At 65.9% G+C, this 18,179-nt stretch overlaps 1 protein-coding gene and 2 long non-coding RNA genes across 3 annotated transcripts; all 3 read left to right on the forward strand.

The window, feature by feature from the left end:
• The first annotated feature begins 327 nt into the window (after positions 1-327).
• On the forward strand, positions 328-1,148 carry LOC113840608 (uncharacterized). The gene is made up of 3 exons (XR_011805520.1): positions 328-498; positions 728-874; positions 961-1,148. It is a non-coding gene; the product is annotated as an uncharacterized lncRNA (long non-coding RNA).
• Positions 1,149-4,825: 3,677 nt separating this feature from the next.
• LOC140000376 (uncharacterized) lies at positions 4,826-6,560 on the forward strand. The gene is made up of 3 exons (XR_011805521.1): positions 4,826-5,024; positions 5,109-5,240; positions 6,365-6,560. It is a non-coding gene; the product is annotated as an uncharacterized lncRNA (long non-coding RNA).
• Positions 6,561-9,296: 2,736 nt separating this feature from the next.
• LOC139998626 (latent-transforming growth factor beta-binding protein 4-like) lies at positions 9,297-14,505 on the forward strand. Its single transcript, XM_072030193.1, has 5 exons — positions 9,297-9,444; positions 9,930-10,058; positions 11,446-11,595; positions 12,776-12,928; positions 13,632-14,505. The coding sequence occupies exons 1-5, from the start codon at positions 9,330-9,332 to the stop codon at positions 14,039-14,041; spliced, it is 957 nt and encodes a 318-aa protein (XP_071886294.1). The 5' UTR covers positions 9,297-9,329; the 3' UTR covers positions 14,042-14,505.
• Positions 14,506-18,179: the final 3,674 nt, after the last annotated feature.

An 18,179-nucleotide genomic window follows, 5' to 3' on the forward strand; every position in this document is an offset into this window, starting at 1 on the left:
GTCTGAAATGGAATAGGGATTGGGATTGGGATTGGGATTGGGATTGGGAGGGGATAGGGAAGGGAAGAGGAAGGGGAAAGGATTGGGGTGGGATGGGGATGGAGTAGGATGAGGTGGGATTGGGATGGGAACAGGATGAAATGGGATTGGGGTTAGGACCAGGACTAGGACTGGGATTGGGTTTGGGATTGGGATTGGGATTGGGGTTTTGGGGTTGGGATTGGAATTGGGGTTGGGATTGGGATTGGGGTTAGGACCAGGACTAGGACTGGGATTGGGATTGGGATTGGGATTAGGGTGACCGGTACCACCCCCCCGCCCCCCCCCCCCCAGCCCACCAGGTGATCTCGGAGGCGCGGGGGCCATGTTACCGGGTGCTGCGGGAGGGGCGCTGCGCGCTGCCCACCCTGCGCAACATCACCCGCCAGATCTGCTGCTGCAGCCGCGTGGGCAAGGCCTGGGGGCCGGCGTGCCAGCGCTGCCCCCCCTTCGGCTCCGGTGAGCCCCCCCGGGACCCCCCCAACCCCTTGGGATCCCCCCAAAAAAACCCTTTAGGGCGGACCCCCCCAAAAAAAAACAAAAACCCTTTGGGGAGCCTCCGTTTCATGGGATTTGCACCCAAAGCCACGGGCTCACCCTTTGGAGGGGGGTTTTTTTTGGGGGAGGGAGGTAATTTTTTTGGGGGGGGGGTCCATTTTGACACCCCCTCCCCCCCCTTCAATTGCAGAGGGGTTCAAGGAGATCTGCCCCGCCGGCCCCGGCTACCACTACTCGGCCTCCGACCTGCACTACAACACCCGCTACCTGGGCCAGGACCTGCCCCGTGTCCCCCTGGGGCGTCCCCGTGTCCCCTCCCCAGCTGGGACCGCCGCCCGTGAGCCCCTTGTCCCCCCCGCTTTGTCCCCCCCCATCCCCCCCGGCTGCCAGGACCCCCCCTCACCCCATTGCTCTGCCCCACAGCTCGCTGGCGCCCCGGTCGGCCGCCCCCCAGCAGGTCACCGCCTGTCCCCGAGGTGCCACCGCGGGTCCCCAAGGTGCCACAACGCGTCCCCGAGGTGCCACCACGCGTCCCACACGTGCCACCGCGTGTCCCCGAGGTGCCACCACGGGTCCCCGATGTGTCACCACCTGTCCCCGAGGTGCCACAACGCATCCCCGAGGTACCACCACGTGTCCCCGAGGTGTCACCACATGTCCCTGATGTGCCACCACGTGCCCCTGAGGCACCACCGCATGTCCCTGAGGTGCCACATGTCCCCAAGGTTCCACAGCGGGTCCCTGAGGCGCCACAACGTGTCCCCGAGGTGCCACCAGACGTCCCCGAGGTGCCACAACGCGTCCCCGAGGTGCCACCGCGCATCCCCGAGGTGCCACCACCAGCCCCCGAGGTTGTCATCGTGCCTCGACCCACCCTGGGGCTGCTGGGACCCCTCCCCACGCCACCCGGCCCGGAGGGTCCGGCACCAGGTAGGGCTGGGGCACTTGTGCACGGCTGCACACGTGTGTGCACCGTTGCACGCATGCATGGTTGCAGATGTGCGCAGGGTTGCACTGTGTGCAGCTGTGTGCGTGCATTTTATTTTATTTTTTGCACGTGTGGTTACGCTCTGCGCCGTTGCACATACACATCTCAGCACAGGCGTGCAAGGTCACACGTGTGTGCATGTGGCTGTGCACTTGTGCATGGTTGCATGCTTGCATGGCTGCATGTGTGCAGTTGCATGTGCACGTGTGCTCAGTTACATGTGCAAGCAGTTACGTGTGCAATTTGCATTTATTCAGTCTCGTTTGTGCACAGTTATAGGCGTGCACAGTTACACACGTGCGTGTTACACGTGTGCACACCATTGCAGGCTTGCCCAGCTGCATGCAGCTGCAGTAGCACGTGTGCATCTCATGCATGCACAGCTAAATATATTGTGCACGTGTGCACGGTTTGCATGCATGACTATTTGCACACGTGTGCACGGCTACATGCATGCCTGCTTACACACGTGTGCACAATGCCTACTTACACACGCCTACACGTGTGCATGTGTCCTGTATGCCTATTTGCACACATGTCCACAGTTGCATGCATGCTTGATTGCACACACGTGCACAGTGTGCATGCGTGCATGTTTGCACAGGTGTGCACAGCTGCACGCCTGCCCGTTTGCACACACATGTGTTACTCACGTGTGCCCGCTTGCAGCCGCCGGCAGCGTGTGCGAGCGGAACCCGCGGATCTGCGGCCCCGGGCGCTGCGTCCCGCGCCAGGGCGGCTACACCTGCCTGTGCCACCCCGGCTTCTGGCTCAGCACCCAGGGCACCCACTGCATCGGTGAGCGGCGCCCGGCCCCTCCCTGGGCACCCATGTCCCCGTGCACCCACCTCCCCCTGCACTCATTTCCCCGTGCGCCCATTTCCCTGTGCACCCACCTCCCTGTGCACCTGTTTCCCCATGCGCCCACCTCCCCATGCACCCACCTATTTCCCCATGCACCCACCTCCTCATGTACCCACCCATTTCTCCGTGCACCCATTTCCCCATCTATCCACTTCCTTGTGCACCCACCTCCCCGTGCACCCACCTCTCCAAGCCCCAATTTCCCCCTGCCCCCATTTCCCCATGCACCCGTTTCCCCACGCACCCACCCATCTCTCCATGCCCCCACCTCCCCGTGCCCCCATTTCCCCCTGCCCCCATTTCCCCGCGCACCCACCTCCCCACTCCCCTCTCCCCCTTCCCTCCCACCCACCTCTCCATCCGTCCCCGCTCCTGTCCGTCCGTCTGTCCCCATTGCCGTCCGTCCCCCCGCCTGCCCAGACGTGGACGAGTGCCGGCGCAGCCCCCGGCCCTGCGCCCCCGGCCGCTGCGAGAACACGGTGGGGAGCTTCCGCTGCGTCTGCGGCCCCGGCTACCGGCCCGGCCCCGGCGGCACCGACTGCCAAGGTCAGCAGGGACGGGGGGGGGACAGAGGGGGACAATGGGGACAACGGGGATGGGGCTGAGGTGGCCGTGTCCCCGTAGATGTGGATGAATGCGCCCAGAGCCCCTCGCCCTGCGCCCAGAGCCGCTGCGAGAACTTGCCCGGTGGCTACCGCTGCGTCTGCCCGGCCGGCTACCAGGCCAGCACGCCCACGGGACAGTGCCAGGGTGAGCGGGGACACCGGGGTGTGGGGACACCGGGCTGTGGGGACACTGGGTGTGGGGACACCGGGGTGTGGGGACACCAAGGGTATGGGGACACCAAGGGTATGGGGACACCATCTGCGTGTTCAACACCCATGGGGTCATCGTTCATGGGGTCACCATCCATGGGGTCACCGTGCCATAACGCCACCATCCAAGAACTCAACATCTATGGGGTCAGCAGCCATGGGGTCACCATGCCATAGTGTTGCCAGCCACGGGGTTAAACATCCATGGTGAACCCATCCATAACCTCCCAATACGTGGTGTCCCCATGCGTGGTGTCCCCATGCGTGGTGTCCCCATCCATGGTGTCCCCATCCATGGTGAACCCATCCATAACCTCCCAATACGTGGTGTCCCCATGCGTGGTGTCCCCATGCGTGGTGTCCCCATGCGTGGTGTCCCCATCCATGGTGAACCCATCCATAACCTCCCAATACGTGGTGTCCCCATCTGTGGTGTCCCCATGCGTGGTGTCCCCGTCCGTGGTGCCACCACCCACGCCCTCCCCGCGGTGCCACCACCGCCGCCCCCTCTCCGTGCCGCGCAGACATCGACGAGTGCGAGAACCACCTGGCCTGCCCCGGCCAGGAGTGCGCCAACACGCCGGGCTCCTTCCAGTGCCGGCCGTGCCGCGACGGCTTCGAGCTGCGCCACGGGCGCTGCGCAGGTACCCGCGTCCCCCCACGTCCCCCCTGTCCCCCCGAGGGGGGGGCCAACCCTTAATTGTGCCACCCCCTAGACGTGGACGAGTGCGCCACGGGCTCGCCCTGCGGTCCCCACGGCCGCTGCAGTAACACCGAGGGCTCCTTCCACTGCCAGTGCCGGCGCGGATACCGGGTGGGTGCCGACGGCGCGCCATGCGCGGGTGAGTGGTGGGGGCGGCGTGGGGATGGTGCCGTGTCCCCCCCACACCCGACGGCCCCCCCACGGCCCCCATCTGCCCACAGATGTCAACGAGTGCCTGGAGGGCGACTTCTGCTTCCCCCACGGCGAGTGCCTCAACACCGAGGGCTCCTACAGCTGCCTCTGCGCCCAGGGCTATGCCAGCACCCCCGAGGGCACCGCATGCGTTGGTCAGAGCCCGGCATGGTCCCGGTCCCTGTCCCTGTCCCTGTCCCTGTCCCCGTCCCCATACCCATCCCGATCCCATTGCAGTCCCCATTCTCATTGTGGTTTCTATTCCAGTTGCGGTTTTTTAGTCCCAGTTAATCTACTCAATCCCATCCCCGTGCCTATCCATGTCCCCATCCAATCCCAATCCTATCCCCATCCCAATCCCATCCCCATCCTATCCCATCCCAATGTCTCTCCTTGTCCCCATCCCATCCCACCCCAATCCCAACCCCCATCCCATCTCTGTCTCCATCCCATCCCCATTCCCACCCCAGTCCCCATCCCCATCCCAATCCCATCCCCATCCCACCCCAATCCCATCCCCATCCTACCCTTTTTCCACCCCAATCCCAATCCCACCCCAATCCCATCCCATCCCTTTTCCACCCCATCCCCATTTCCATCCCAATCCCAATCCCACCCCAGTCCCATCCCATCCCACCCCACCCCTCCACCACCCACCCACGCATCCGGGTACCACGGGGTGCCACCAGCCCCTTGTGTCCCCCTCTTTCCCCGTATCCCCCCTGCCCCCGTGTCCCCCCCCTGTACCCACGTCCACCCCATGCCCATGTCCCCCCCGTCCTCACCCAGTGTCCCCCCCCAGACGTGGACGAGTGCCAGCGCGGGGACGTGTGCCGGGGCGGCCGCTGCGCCAACACCGACGGCGCCTTCGAGTGCCACTGCCCCGCCGGCTTCCGCACCGACGCCGAGCGGGCCCAGTGCCACGGTGAGGGGCTGGGGGGTTGGGGGGGGGGGATTTTGGGTGCCCCCCACCCTGGGGCTGGCGGCGAGGGTGGCCCTGTCCCCGCAGATGTGGACGAGTGCAAGGAGCACGGGGCCGAGTTGTGTGGGGCTGAGCGCTGCGAGAACTTGCCCGGATCCTACCGCTGCGTGCCCGCCTGCCAGCACGGCTACCGGCCCCGGGACAGCGGGGGGTGTGAGGGTGAGCGGGGATTGGGATTGGGATTGGGATTGGGATTGGGATTGGGGTTGGGGTTGGGGTTGGGGTTGGGATTGGGATTGGGATTGGAGTTGGGATTGGGATTGGGGTTGGGGTTGGGGTTGGGGTTGGGATTGGGATTGGGATTGGGATTGGGATTGGGATTGGGGTTGGGGTTGGGGTTGGGGTTGGGGTTGGGGTTGGGATTGGTGTGGGGATGGAGATAGAGACCGATAGTGGATGGGTTTAGGGACTGGGACTAGGATGGGGATGGGAGGGGATGGGATTGGGGTGGGATTGGGGTGGGGATGGGATGGGGATGGGAGGGGATGGGATTGGGGTGGGATTGGGATGGGGATGGGATGGGGATGGGATGGGGATGGGATTGGGATTGGGGTGGGGATGGAAATGGAGACTAATAATGGATGAAAATAGGGACTGGGACTGGGACTGGGACTGGGATGGGGATGGGGATGGGAGGGGATGGGAGGGGATTGGGGTGGGGATGGGAGGGGATGGGATTGGGGTGAGATTGGGATGGGGATGGGAGGGGGATGGGAGGGGATTGGGGTGGGGATGGGATGGGTTGGGATGGGATGGGATGGGATGGGGATGGGATTGGGGTGGGGATGGAAATGGAGACTAATAATGGATGAAAATAGGGACTGGGACTGGGACTGGGACTGGGACTGAGACTGGGACTGGGACTGGGACTGGGACTGCGACTGCGACTGGGACTGAGACTGGGACTGAGACTGGGACTGGGACTGGGACTGGGACTGGGATGGGGATGGAATGGGTTTGGAATGGGGATGGGGGTGGGATTGGAACAGGATTGGGATGGGGATGGAGATGGAGACCAATAATGGATGAAAATAGGGGGTGGGATTGGGATGGGATTGGGATGGGATTAGGGTGAGATTGGGATGGGGTTGGGGATGGGATGGGAATGGAGACAGGTCCAGGGACCAGAACGGGACGAGGATGGGGACTGGGACAGGGATGGGAACCCGCACACAGGGCTGTGATGCGCACGGGGCTCATCCTGCCCGGGGCCGTGGTCCCCATCATCCCCCACCCCACCTTGTCCCCCCCCCATGCTTGGGGTCCCCCCGGTGTCCCCGCAGATGTGGACGAGTGCCAGGAGCATGGGGCCGAGTTGTGTGGGGCCGAGCGCTGCGAGAACCTGCCCGGATCCTACCGCTGCGTGCCCCCCTGCCAGCCCGGCTACCGGCCCCGGGACGGCGGGGGGTGTGAGGGTACGGGGCCATGGGGACGGGGACAGGGCCATGGGGATGGGGATGGGGCCATGGGGACGGGGATGAGGCCATGGGGATGGGGACGGGGCCATGGGGATGGGGATGGGGCCATGGGGACGGGGATGAGGCCATGGGGATGGGGACGGGGCCATGGGGATGGGGATGGGGCCATGGGGATGGGGATGGGGCCATGGGGATGGGGATGGGGCCATGGGAACGGGGATGGGGCCATGGGGATGGGGACAGGGCCATGGGGACGGGGACGGGGCCATGGGGACGGGGATGGGGCCATGGGGACGGGGATGGGGCCATGGGGACAGGGACTGGGGCACGGGGATGGGGATGGGGGTACGGAGAGGCTGAGGGGACCCTGCCCTAGGGGACAGCGGGGACACCACTATGGGGTTTAGGGGCAGGGGGATTTCTCCATGGGGTTAGGAGGGGGACGGACAGCAGGGGCCATGGCATGGGGGACATCAGGGACAAGCCAATGGGGCACAATAGGGACAAAGCTATGGGGGACATGGAAAAAACAACGGGGATGCTGGGGACAAGCCAATGGGGTCGAGGTGCAGGGGGACTTCTCTATGGGGTCAGGATGGGGATGGGCAGCAGGGGACATCAGGGACAACACCACGGGAGATAATGGGGACAAAACGATGGGGGACATTGGGGACAAGCCAATGGGGCCACTGGGGACAAGCCAATGGGGTCGAGGTGCAGGGGGGCTTCTCCATGGGGTCAGGATGGAGACGGAGAGCAGGGACCATCGGGGGACAGTGGGGACCCCCCCATGGGGCTGAGCTTTTGGGGGACGGCTCCACGCTCCCCCCCCCAATGTCCCCACCGCCCCCTCCCCCCAAAAAAACGTCACCTCCCCGCTTGCAGACGAGGACGAGTGCGCCGAGGGGGGGTCCCGCTGCGGCCCCCACGCCGCCTGCCACAACCTCCCCGGCTCCTTCCAGTGCGCCTGCCACCAGGGCTACGAGGCCGCCCGGCACGGCCACCACTGCCAGGGTACGGGGACAGCGGGGACAGCAGGGGGGGGACACCCAGAGTGACACTGAGCCCCCCCCCTTCGTGTTTCCCCCCCAGACGTGGACGAGTGCGCGACGCTGCCGGGGGTGTGTGGGGCGGCGCGCTGCGAGAACGTGGACGGCTCCTTCCTCTGCCTCTGCCCCGACGGGGGGCACGAGTTCGATCCGGTGACGGGGACGTGCGGGGGACCCCCCCCAGCGACCCCACTCCTCCGGCCCCCCCCGGAGCCGTGGAAGCCCCCCCGGGCTTGGCGGCGTGCTTCAGCCCCGCCTGCGGGGTGCTGGCGCCCAACGTCAGCCGGCAGCAGTGCTGCTGCAGCGTGGGGGGCGCCTGGGGGGTCCGCTGCCCCCCCCCGAGGCCGTGCCCCACGCCTGGAACCGGTGGGGACATGGGGACGCTATGGGGGGGGAGGGGATTGGGGATGGCGTGGGGTGGGAAGGGATTGGGGTGGGAGTGGGATTGGGGATGGGGATTGGGATGGGGATTGGGATTGGGGATGGGGATGGGGATGGGGATGGGATTGGGGATGGGATTGGGGATGGGATTGGGGATGGGGATGGGGATGGGATTGGGGATGGGATTGGGGATGGGGATGGGGATGGGGATGGGATTGGGGATGGGGGATTGGGATTGGGGATGGGGGATTGGGATTGGGATTGGGGATGGGTTTGGGGATGGGGATGGGATTGGGGATGGGGATGGGATTGGGGATGGGATTGGGGATGGGGATGGGGATGGGGATGGGATTGGGGATGGGGGATTGGGATTGGGGATGGGGGATTGGGATTGGGAGTGGGGATGGTTTGGGGATGGGGATGGGATTGGGGATGGGGATGGGATTGGGGATGGGATTGGGGATGGGATTGGGGATGGGGATGGGGATGGGGGATTGGGATTGGGATTGGGATTGGGGATGGGGATGGGGACGGGGATGGGGATGGGGATGGGGATGGGGATTGGGGATGGGGGATTGGGATTGGGATTGGGGATGGGATTGTGGATGGGGATGGGATTGGGGATGGGATTGGGGATGGGAATGGGGATGGGATTGGGGATGGTGGGATGGGGATGGGGATGGGATGGGGATGGGGATGGAGATTGGGATGGGGATGGGGATGGGGATGGGTGAGGATGGGGATGGGGGATGGGGATGGGGATGGGGATGGGGATGGGGATTGGGACTGGGATGGGAAGGGATGGGGATAGGACTGGGATGGGATGGGATGGGATTGGGATTGGAGTGGAGTGGGATGGGATGCGATTTGGGATGGGATGGGATGGCGATGGGATTGGAGTTGCAATTGGGACTGGGATGGGATGGGATTGGGATGGAGATAGGATTAGGATTGGGATGGGATTGGGATAGGATTGGGGGGGTGGAGATGGAATTGGGATGGGGTTGGTGATGGGATTGAGATAGATTGGGATTGGGACTGGGATGGAATGGGGATGGGATGGGGATGGGATGAGGATGGGACTGGGATTGGGGTGGGAAGGGATTGGGATGGGTTTGGGGTGGTGATGGGATTTGGGATGGGGATGGGGATGGGATTGTAAAGGGATTGGGATTGGGGTGGGTATTGCCAGGGATTAGGACTGGGATGGGATGGGATTGGGATCGGGGTGTGGATGGGGACAGGGATGGGCTGGGGATGGGGTCAGGATGGTGCCAAGGTGCAGGGGGGGTGACACCTCTGTCCCTCCCCCCCAAGCCGAGCACCGAGCCCTCTGGGATGGGATGGGATTGGGATCGGGGTGTGGATGGGGACAGGGATGGGCTGGGGATGGGGTCAGGATGGTGCCAAGGTGCAGGGGGGGTGACACCTCTGTCCCTCCCCCCCAAGCCGAGCACCGAGCCCTCTGCCCCCACGGGACCGGCCAGACCACGGGGCCCCAGGGCTCAGCAGCAGGTCAGTGCGGCCGCGGGGGGGGCACAGCGATGGGGCCCCCCCCATTTGGGGGCTCCCTCCGTTTAGGGACTCCCCCCCCTACTCAGGGGCTCCCCCCTGTATTTAGCGGTTCCCCAATGTTGGGGATGCCCCCCCATTTTGGGGATGCCACCCCTGTTTTGGGGCTCCCCCATTTATGGGATGCCCCCCGTTTTGGGGACTCACCCCCCCTAATTTGGGAATGGCCCCCATTTGGGGGACTCACCCCTCCCATTTTGGGGATGTCCCCATTTTTCAGGGTGCCCCCTCAATTTGGGGATGCCCCCCTTATTTTGTGGGGTTACGCCCCTCCCCTTTTGGGTGCATCCCGCCTATTTTGGGGCAATACCCCCCCTATTTTGGGGTTCCCCTCCTATATAGGGGCTCCCCCGTTTCGGGGGTGCCCCCCCCAATTCCGAGGACCCTCCCCCTGACGTCGCCCCCCCCCTTACCCCCTTACCCCCCAGATGTGGACGAGTGCCGGGTGTTCGCGCCGCAGCTGTGCCGGGGGGGGGTCTGCATCAACGCCGCCCCCGGCTTCAGCTGCTACTGCCCCAGCGGCTACTACTACGAGCAGGAGCACCTGCAGTGCGTGGGTGAGCACCCAGCACCCCCAGCACCCCCAGCACCCCCCCAGCACCCCCCCAGCACCCCCAGCACCCTGACCTCAGCACCCCCAGCACCCTACTTGTGCCCTGGGTGCACCCTGCCTGCACCCTGAGCACCCTACTTGCATCCTGAGCACCCTGAGCACCCTGCCTGCACCCTGAGAGCACCCTACTTGCACCCTGACTGCACCCTAAGAGCACCCTGTGCACCCCGAGCACCCTACTCGCACCTTGAGCACCCTGCCAGCACCCCCAGCACCCTGCCAGCACCCCCAGCACCCCCAGCACCCCCAGCACCCTGACCTCAGCACCCTAATTGTGCCCTGAGTGCGCCCTACTTGCACCCTGCCTGCACCCTACTTGCACCCTGAGAGCACCCTGAGCACCCAGCCAGCACGCTGAGCTCCCTACCTGCACCCTGAGCACACAACCTGTACCCAGAAAGCACCCTAAGAGCACCCTGGCTGCACCCTGAGCACCCTCTTTGCACCCTGAGCACCCAACTTGTGCCCTGCCAGCACCCTACCTGCACCCTGAGCACCCTGCCTGCACCCAGCCAGCACCCTGAGCACCCAACTTGCATCCTGAGCACCCTGAGCGTGCCCTGTCTGCACCCTGAGCACCCAACTTATGCCCTGAGTGCGCTCTACCTGCACCCTGAGCACCCTACTTGCACCCTGCCAGCACCCTGAGCACCCTGCCTGCACCCAGCTCACACCCTGAGCACCCTGCCCACACCCTTCCAGCACCCAGCCAGCACCCTGAGCACCCTGAGCGTGCCCTACCTGCACCCTGAGCACCCAACTTGTGCCCTGAGTGCACCCTCCCTGCACCCTCAGCACCCTGCCTGCACCCAGCTCACACCCTGAGAGCACCCTGCCCACACCCTTCCAGCACCCTGCCTGCACCCTGAGCACCCTGCCAGCACCCAGCCAGCACCCTGAGCACCCAACTTGTGCCCTGAGTGCGCTCTACCTGCACCCTGAGCACCCTACTTGCACCCTGACTGCACCCTGAGCACCCTGCCTGCACCCAGCTCACACCCTGAGCACCCTGCCCACACCCTTCCAGCACCCAGCCAGCACCCTGAGCACCCTGAGCGTGCCCTACCTGCACCCTGAGCACCCTAATTGTGCTCTGAGTGCACCCTCCCTGCACAATACCTGCACCCTGAGCACCCAACTTGTGCCCTGAGTGCACCCTCCCTGCACCCTCAGCACCCTGCCTGCACCCTGTCTGCACCCCGAGCACCCTACTCGCACCCCAAGCACCCTGCCCTCAGCCCCCCGAGCACCCTTCCAGCCCCCCGAGCCCCCTTCCAGCCCCCCCCCCGTGCCCCCCACCCCCTTGCCGACCACCACCGCCCCCCCCCCAGATAACGACGAGTGCCAGGACGAGGACGCGGAGCCGTGCATCGGGGGCCGCTGCGTCAACACGGTGGGCTCCTACTTCTGCTCCTGCGCCCCCCCCCTGGTGCTGGACGGCTCCCAGCGCCGCTGCGTCACCAACGACACCCGCGCCATGGGTGAGGCCACCCCCTGTCACCCCCCCCGTGTCACCGTCACCCCCCCCGTGTCGCCCTGTCCCCACGTGTCCCCATATCCCTGCCCTATGTCCCCGTGGCCCCCCATCCCCGTGTCCCGGCACTGTCCCCTGATGCCCCCCCCGTGGCCCCATGTCCCACATCCTGATGTCCCACGTCACCGTGTCCCCACGTCCTGTGTCCCCATACCCCCATGGCGCTGTATCCCCCATGTCCCCAAATCCCCGTGTCCCCGTGTCCCCATGTCCCACATCCTGATGTCCCACGTCACCGTGTCCCCACGTCCTGTGTCCCCATATCCCCATGGCGCTGTATCCCCCATGTCCCCAAATCCCCGTGTCCCTGTGTCCCCATGTCCCACGTCGCCTCCCCTTGTCCCACATCCCCCTGTCCCACGTCACCATATCCCCGTGTCCCCATGTCCCCATGTCCCACATCCCTTCATCCCAGTGTCCCCCATTGTCTCCCCACATCCCACATCACCTCCCCATGTCCCCACCTCACTGTGTCCCCATGTCCCCGTGTCCCCATGTCCCAATGTCCCCGTGTCCCCATGTCCTCGTGTCCCCGTGTCCCCATATCCCCACGTCCCCGTGTCCCCATGTCCCCATGTCACTGTGTCCACATGTCCCTGTGTCCCATATCCCCACGTCCCCCGTTGCCTCCCCACGTCTCACGCTGCCTCTCCGTGTCCCCACACCCCCCGTCACCATATCCCCATGTCCCATGTCCCCATGTCCCTGTATCCCTGTGTCCCTGTGTCCCCATACCCCACGTCCCCATGTCCCACGTCCCTTTATCCCAGTGTCCCCTGTTGTCTCCCCACATCCCACGTCACCTCCCCATGTCCCACGTCCCCGCATCTCACATCCCCATGTCCCCATGTCCCACGTCCCCATGTCCCCGTGTCTCCATGTCCCCATGTCCCTGTGTCCCCATGTCCCCCGTTGCCTCCCCACGTCCCACGCCACCTCCCCATGTCTCCACGTCCCCCTGTCCCCATGTCCCCATGTCCCCTGTCCCCACATTACCATGTCCCCATGTCCCTGTGTCCCATATCCCCATGCCCCACGCCCCACATCCCCATGTCCCCATATCCCCCGCCGCCTCCCCGCCTCCCCACGCCCCCCGTCACCGTGTCCCCGTGTCCCCCCGTCCCCAGAGGAGGACCCGGCCGTGTGCTGGCAGGAGGTCGGCCCCGACCTGGTGTGCGGGCGCCCGCGGCTGGACCGGCAGGCGACCTACACCGAGTGCTGCTGCCTCTACGGCGAGGCCTGGGGCATGGACTGCGCCCTGTGCCCCGCGCGACACTCAGGTGCCACCGCCGTGTCCCCGATGGCCCCGTGTCCCCACATCCCCATGTCCCCGTGTCCCCTACGTCCCCATGTCCCCGTGTCCCCATGTCCCCACGTCCCTATGACCCCACAGCCACGTGGCCCCATAGCCTCATGTTGCCATGCACCCCTGTCCCCTACGGCCCCTTGTCCCCATGTCCCCATGTCCCTAAGGCCCTATAGCCTCACATCCCTGTGTCCCCATGTCCCCCCATGTCCCTGTCCCCCCCCCCATGCCCACGTCCCCATGCCCCCTCCCATGCCCACGACCCCCCCATCCCCTATACCCATGTCCCCATGTCCCCATGTCCCCAAGACCCCACACAGGGGGACCCCCACCCTGCCCCCCTCCTACCCCAGCAATAGGGACCCCCCCCAGACCCCCATAATGGGGACCCCATGGGCACCCCCCAGAGTGGGTCCCCCTTAGACACCCCCCCCATGATTGGGACCCCTTGGACCCCCCCCATAACAGGGACCCCTTTGCCCCCCCCAATAATGGGAACCCCTCCCACCACCCCACAACGCCCCCCCCCTAATGGAGACCCCTTGGGCACCCCCCATATAACAGTGCCCCCCCCACCTCTTTACACCCCCCCCCTTAGCATCCCCAATTTTTAGGACCCCACCCCACAACCTGCCCCCCCCCCCATTTTTTTTTCTCTCCCCCCCCCCCCCCCCCAGATGACTTCGAGTTCCTCTGCAACGTCCTGCGCCCCCCCGGCCCGGGGCTGGGCCCCCCCTACGAATACGGCCCCGAATACCCCCCCCACTACGGGCTGCCCTACGGCCCCCTCCCCTTTGGGGGTCCGGGCCCCCGCCTGCCCCCCCCGGGGCTGCGCGCCGACTACGACCCCTATGGGCTGGGGGGGGGCTACGACCCCCGCGGGGACGCCCTTTACGCCGCCCCCCCCTGCTACGAGGACTTGGAGGATTTCGAGGGGTCCCGCCGGGGCCCCCCCCGCTCCTCCCGGCCCCGCAGCCCCCCCAGCGCCCCCCAGGACCCCCCCCGTGGCTCTTCCAGCCCCACGGTGTGGCCGAGCGGCCGGGGCGAGCCAGCGAGGACGGTGAGTTTGGGCGGGGGGGGGGATTGAGGGGTTTTGGGGGGGGATTTTGTTTTTTTTATGGGGAGGGGGCTGACGGGGACCCCCCCCCGCAGACCCCCGGGACGAGGCGCTGCCGCCGGAGCTGTGCGGGGTGCTGAGCGGCTGCGAGCATGGGCACTGCGTGCGGGTGCCCCAGGGCTTCACCTGCGCCTGCGACCCCGGCTACCGGCTGGACGCGGCACGCGTGGCCTGCGTGGGTGAGACACGGCCTAATCCCGGCCTAATCCGGCCTAATCCGGCCTAATCCGGCCTAGTCCCGGCCTAGTCCCGGCATAATCCCGGCCTGATTCCGGCATAATCCCGGCCTAATCCGGCCTAGTCCCGGCATAATCCCGGCATAATCCGGCCTAATCCGGCCTAGTCCCGGCCTAATCCGGCCTAATCCGGCCTAGTCCCGGCATAATCCCGGCCTGATCCCGGCATAATCCCGGCATAATCCCGGCCTAATCCGGCCTAATCCGGCCTAGTCCCGGCATAATCCCGTCATAATACGGCCTAATCCGGCCTAATCCCAGCCTAATCCGGCCTAATCCGGCCTAATCCCGGCCTAATCCTGCCTAGTCCCGGCATAATCCCGGCCTAATCCGGCCTAATCCCGGCCTGATCCCGGCCTGATCCCAGCCTAATCCTGGCCTAATCCTGGCCTAATCCCGGCCTGATTCCGGCCTAATCCCGGCATAATCCCAGACTGTTCCCATCCCAATCCCATCCCATCCCAAACCCCAGTCCCAGCCCAAATCCCACCCCATCCCATCCCCAATCCCACTTTAATCCAACCCCCAATCCCACCCTAATCCAACCCCAAATCCTACCCCAATCCTACCCCAATCCTACCCCAAATCCCGATCCCATGCCCATTCCATACCCCCAATCCCAATCCCACCCCAATCCCATCCCCACCCCCCCCAATCCCATCTGCAACCCCTTCCCACCCCAGTCCGACCCCAAATCCAATCCCAATCCCACCCCAAATCCCAACTAAATCCCAATCCCGCCCCAAATCCCAACCAATCTCAGTCCCACCCCAAATCCCTTCCCATCCCAACACAAACCCATCCTAATCCCACCCCAATCCCATCCCCATCCCCCTCAATCCCACCCCAAAACCCACACAATCCCAATTCCACCCCACCCCAATCCCACCCCAATCCCATCCCAATCCCATCCCAATCCCCCTCAATCCCACCCCAATCCCCCCCAATCCCAATCCCACCCCAATCCCCCCCAACCCCCCCCAATCCCACCCCAAATCCCACCCCATTCCCCCCCCAATCTCCCCCAATCCCCCCCAAACCCCCCAATCCCACCCCAATCCCACCCCAAATCCCCCCCAACCCCCCTTAATCCCCCTCCCCGACCCCCCCGACCCCCCCCCTTTTCCCCGCAGACCTCGACGAGTGCTCGGAGGCCGCCCTGTGCCGGGGGGGGCGCTGCCTCAACATCCCCGGCTCCTTCCGCTGCCTCTGCCCCCCCGGCTCTGTCCCGGCGCAGGGACCCCCCCGCTGCGTCCCCGCGCGCCCCCCGGCCTGAGCCCCCCCCTCCCCATCCCGGGGGGGGGGGCCCTGTATTTATTGTCTGTATATATCGGAGCTGGGGGGGGAGGGGATGGAGAGACACTGGGGGGCACCGTCCGGCATCCCCCCCCCGCCCGCTGTGGGGTGAGGTGGGGGGGGGGCTCCTGGGGGTGCCCATGGGGGTGCCCGGCCCCCCGCTCCCTCCCCCCCCGTCCATGTGAGCCCCCCCTCACTTCCCCCCCAATTTTTACAGAATAAAGGTTTTCTATAAAATGAGCTGGGGGGGGGGAGATCTTTCATCCTAATAGGGTCGGGTGGGGGGGGGCTGTGGTGTCACAGGGACTGGGACCCCAAATGGGACCCCCCCCTCATGAGTCTGGACCCCCCTACTTGGGACTGGGACCCCTCTATGGGTTTGGGACCCCCCCCAGTGGGACTGGGACCCCCCCCATGTATCTGCTCCCCCCCTCAATGTGTCTGCCCCCCCCAATGGGACTGGGACCCCCCCCATGTATCTGCTCCCCCCCTCAATGTGTCTGCCCCCCCCAATGGGACTGGGAGCCCCCCATGTGTCTGGGACCCCCCCCCCCATGTGTCTGGGACCCCCAACCCCCCCCAGTGACCACAGCGAGCCCGTCGCGCTTCGAGCCCCCCGTTTATTGCCCCCCCTCGTCCAGCAGCCCCCCGTCCTCCTCGGGGGGGTCCGGGGGGGGGCGCAGCGCGGCGCTGACCCCGTGCAGCTCCAGCAGCTGCTGGAAGGCCGCCAGCAGCAGCAGCGTCGCCGTCACCCCCAGCAGCAGGTAGGCTGGGGGGGGGGGGACACAGCGGTCAGAGACCCCCACCCCCCCGTGGAGACCCCCACCCCATGGAGAGATCCCCATGGAGACCCCATCCATGGAGACCCCCCCCCAATGAAGACCCAATCCGCCATGGTGACCCCATCCATGAAGACCCCGCCACCATGAAGACCCCACCCCAATGGAGACCCAACCACCATGGAGACCCCAACCATGAAGACCCCAACCACCATAAAGACACCACCAGAAAGACCCCACCCCAATGGAGACGCCAACCACGGAGACCCCAACCATGGAGAACCCAACCACCATAGAGACCCCAACCATGAAGTCCCCCAACCACGAAGACCCCAACCACGAAGACCCCAACCATGAAGACCCCGCCACCATGAAGACCCCGCCCCAGTGGAGACCCAACCACCATGGAGACCCCAACCATGGAGACCCAACCACCATAAAGACACCACCCCAATGGAGACCCCGACCACGAAGACCCCAACCATGGAGACCCCAACCATGAAGACCCCACCCCAATGGAGACCCCGCCCCAGTGGAGACCCAACCACCATGGAAACCCCAACCATGGAGACCCCAACCATGGAGACCCAACCACCATAAAGACACCACCCCAATGGAGACCCCAACCACGAAGATCCCAACCACGAAGATCCCAACCATGAAGACCCCAACCATCTAAACCCCAACCATGGAGACCCCAACCATGAAGACCCCAACCATAAAGACACCTCAGGGACAGCCCTAGGGCCACCACGGCCACCGTGTGGCCTTGGGGACGTGGTGGCCTTGGGGATAAGATGGCGCTGGGGACATGGTGGATATGGGGCCGTGGGGGCTATGGGGCCATGGGGGCTATGGGGACGTGGTGGCCTTGGTGACGTCATGGCTTTGGTTGCCATCGTGGCTTTGGTGACGTGGTGGCCTTGGTGACGTCATCACCTTGGTGGCACGGTGGCCTTGCTGACATCACCCCCTTGCTGACGTCACGGCCCCGCGCGCCCGTCCCCATGGCAACCGCCACTTCCGGCCCCGCCCCGCCGCTCCGCCAACAGCTTCCTCCCGCGCTCCTCACGTGACCGGAAGCGGAAGCGCCATGGAGCCCCCGGGAGCGGCGGCGGGGCTCGGTGCGGACCCCCCGGCGCCCCCCCCCTCCCCCGACCCCCCCTCTCCTCTCCCCGCAGCCCCCAAGCGCCGCGGCCCGGGCCCGGCCCCTCCGCGGATGGCGGAGCCGCGGCCGCTCTTCGACGACACCAGCGGCGGGGCCGCCCCCCCCCCCCACGGCCCGGCCCGGGCCTACGGGGCCCCCCCGGCGGCCCCCCCGGCGGCCCCCCCGGCGTCCTCCGCATCCCGCCTGCCCCCCCCCGCCGCCGCCTTCCTGGCCGAGCCCGTGTCCAGCCTGGCCGCCGCCTACGGCAGCAGCTTGGCCAGCCAGGGCCGGGACATCGTGGACCGGAACGTGAGGAGCGGGATAAGGGGGGGTGGGGGGAGAATTGGGGGGGCTGGGGGGGGGCGGCGGGGGGCTGTGGGGGGCTATAGGGGGCTGCGGGGGGCTACAGGGGGCTATATGGGGCTAGGGGGGCTATAGGGGGCTCTAGGGGGCTCTAGGGTGCTATGGGGGGCTATTGGGGGCTACGGGGGGCTATGGGTGGCTACGGGGGGCTGTACTCGGCTCTGGTGAGGCCGCACCTCGAGTACTGTGTTCAGTTTTGGGTCCCTCGCTACAAGAAGGACATGGAGGTGCTTGAGCAGGTCCAGAGAAGGGCGACGAAGCTGGTGAGGGGCCTGGAGAACAAGTCC

Source organism: Anas platyrhynchos, chromosome 33 (assembly GCF_047663525.1).
Source record: "Anas platyrhynchos isolate ZD024472 breed Pekin duck chromosome 33, IASCAAS_PekinDuck_T2T, whole genome shotgun sequence".
Lineage (NCBI taxonomy): Eukaryota > Metazoa > Chordata > Aves > Anseriformes > Anatidae > Anas > Anas platyrhynchos.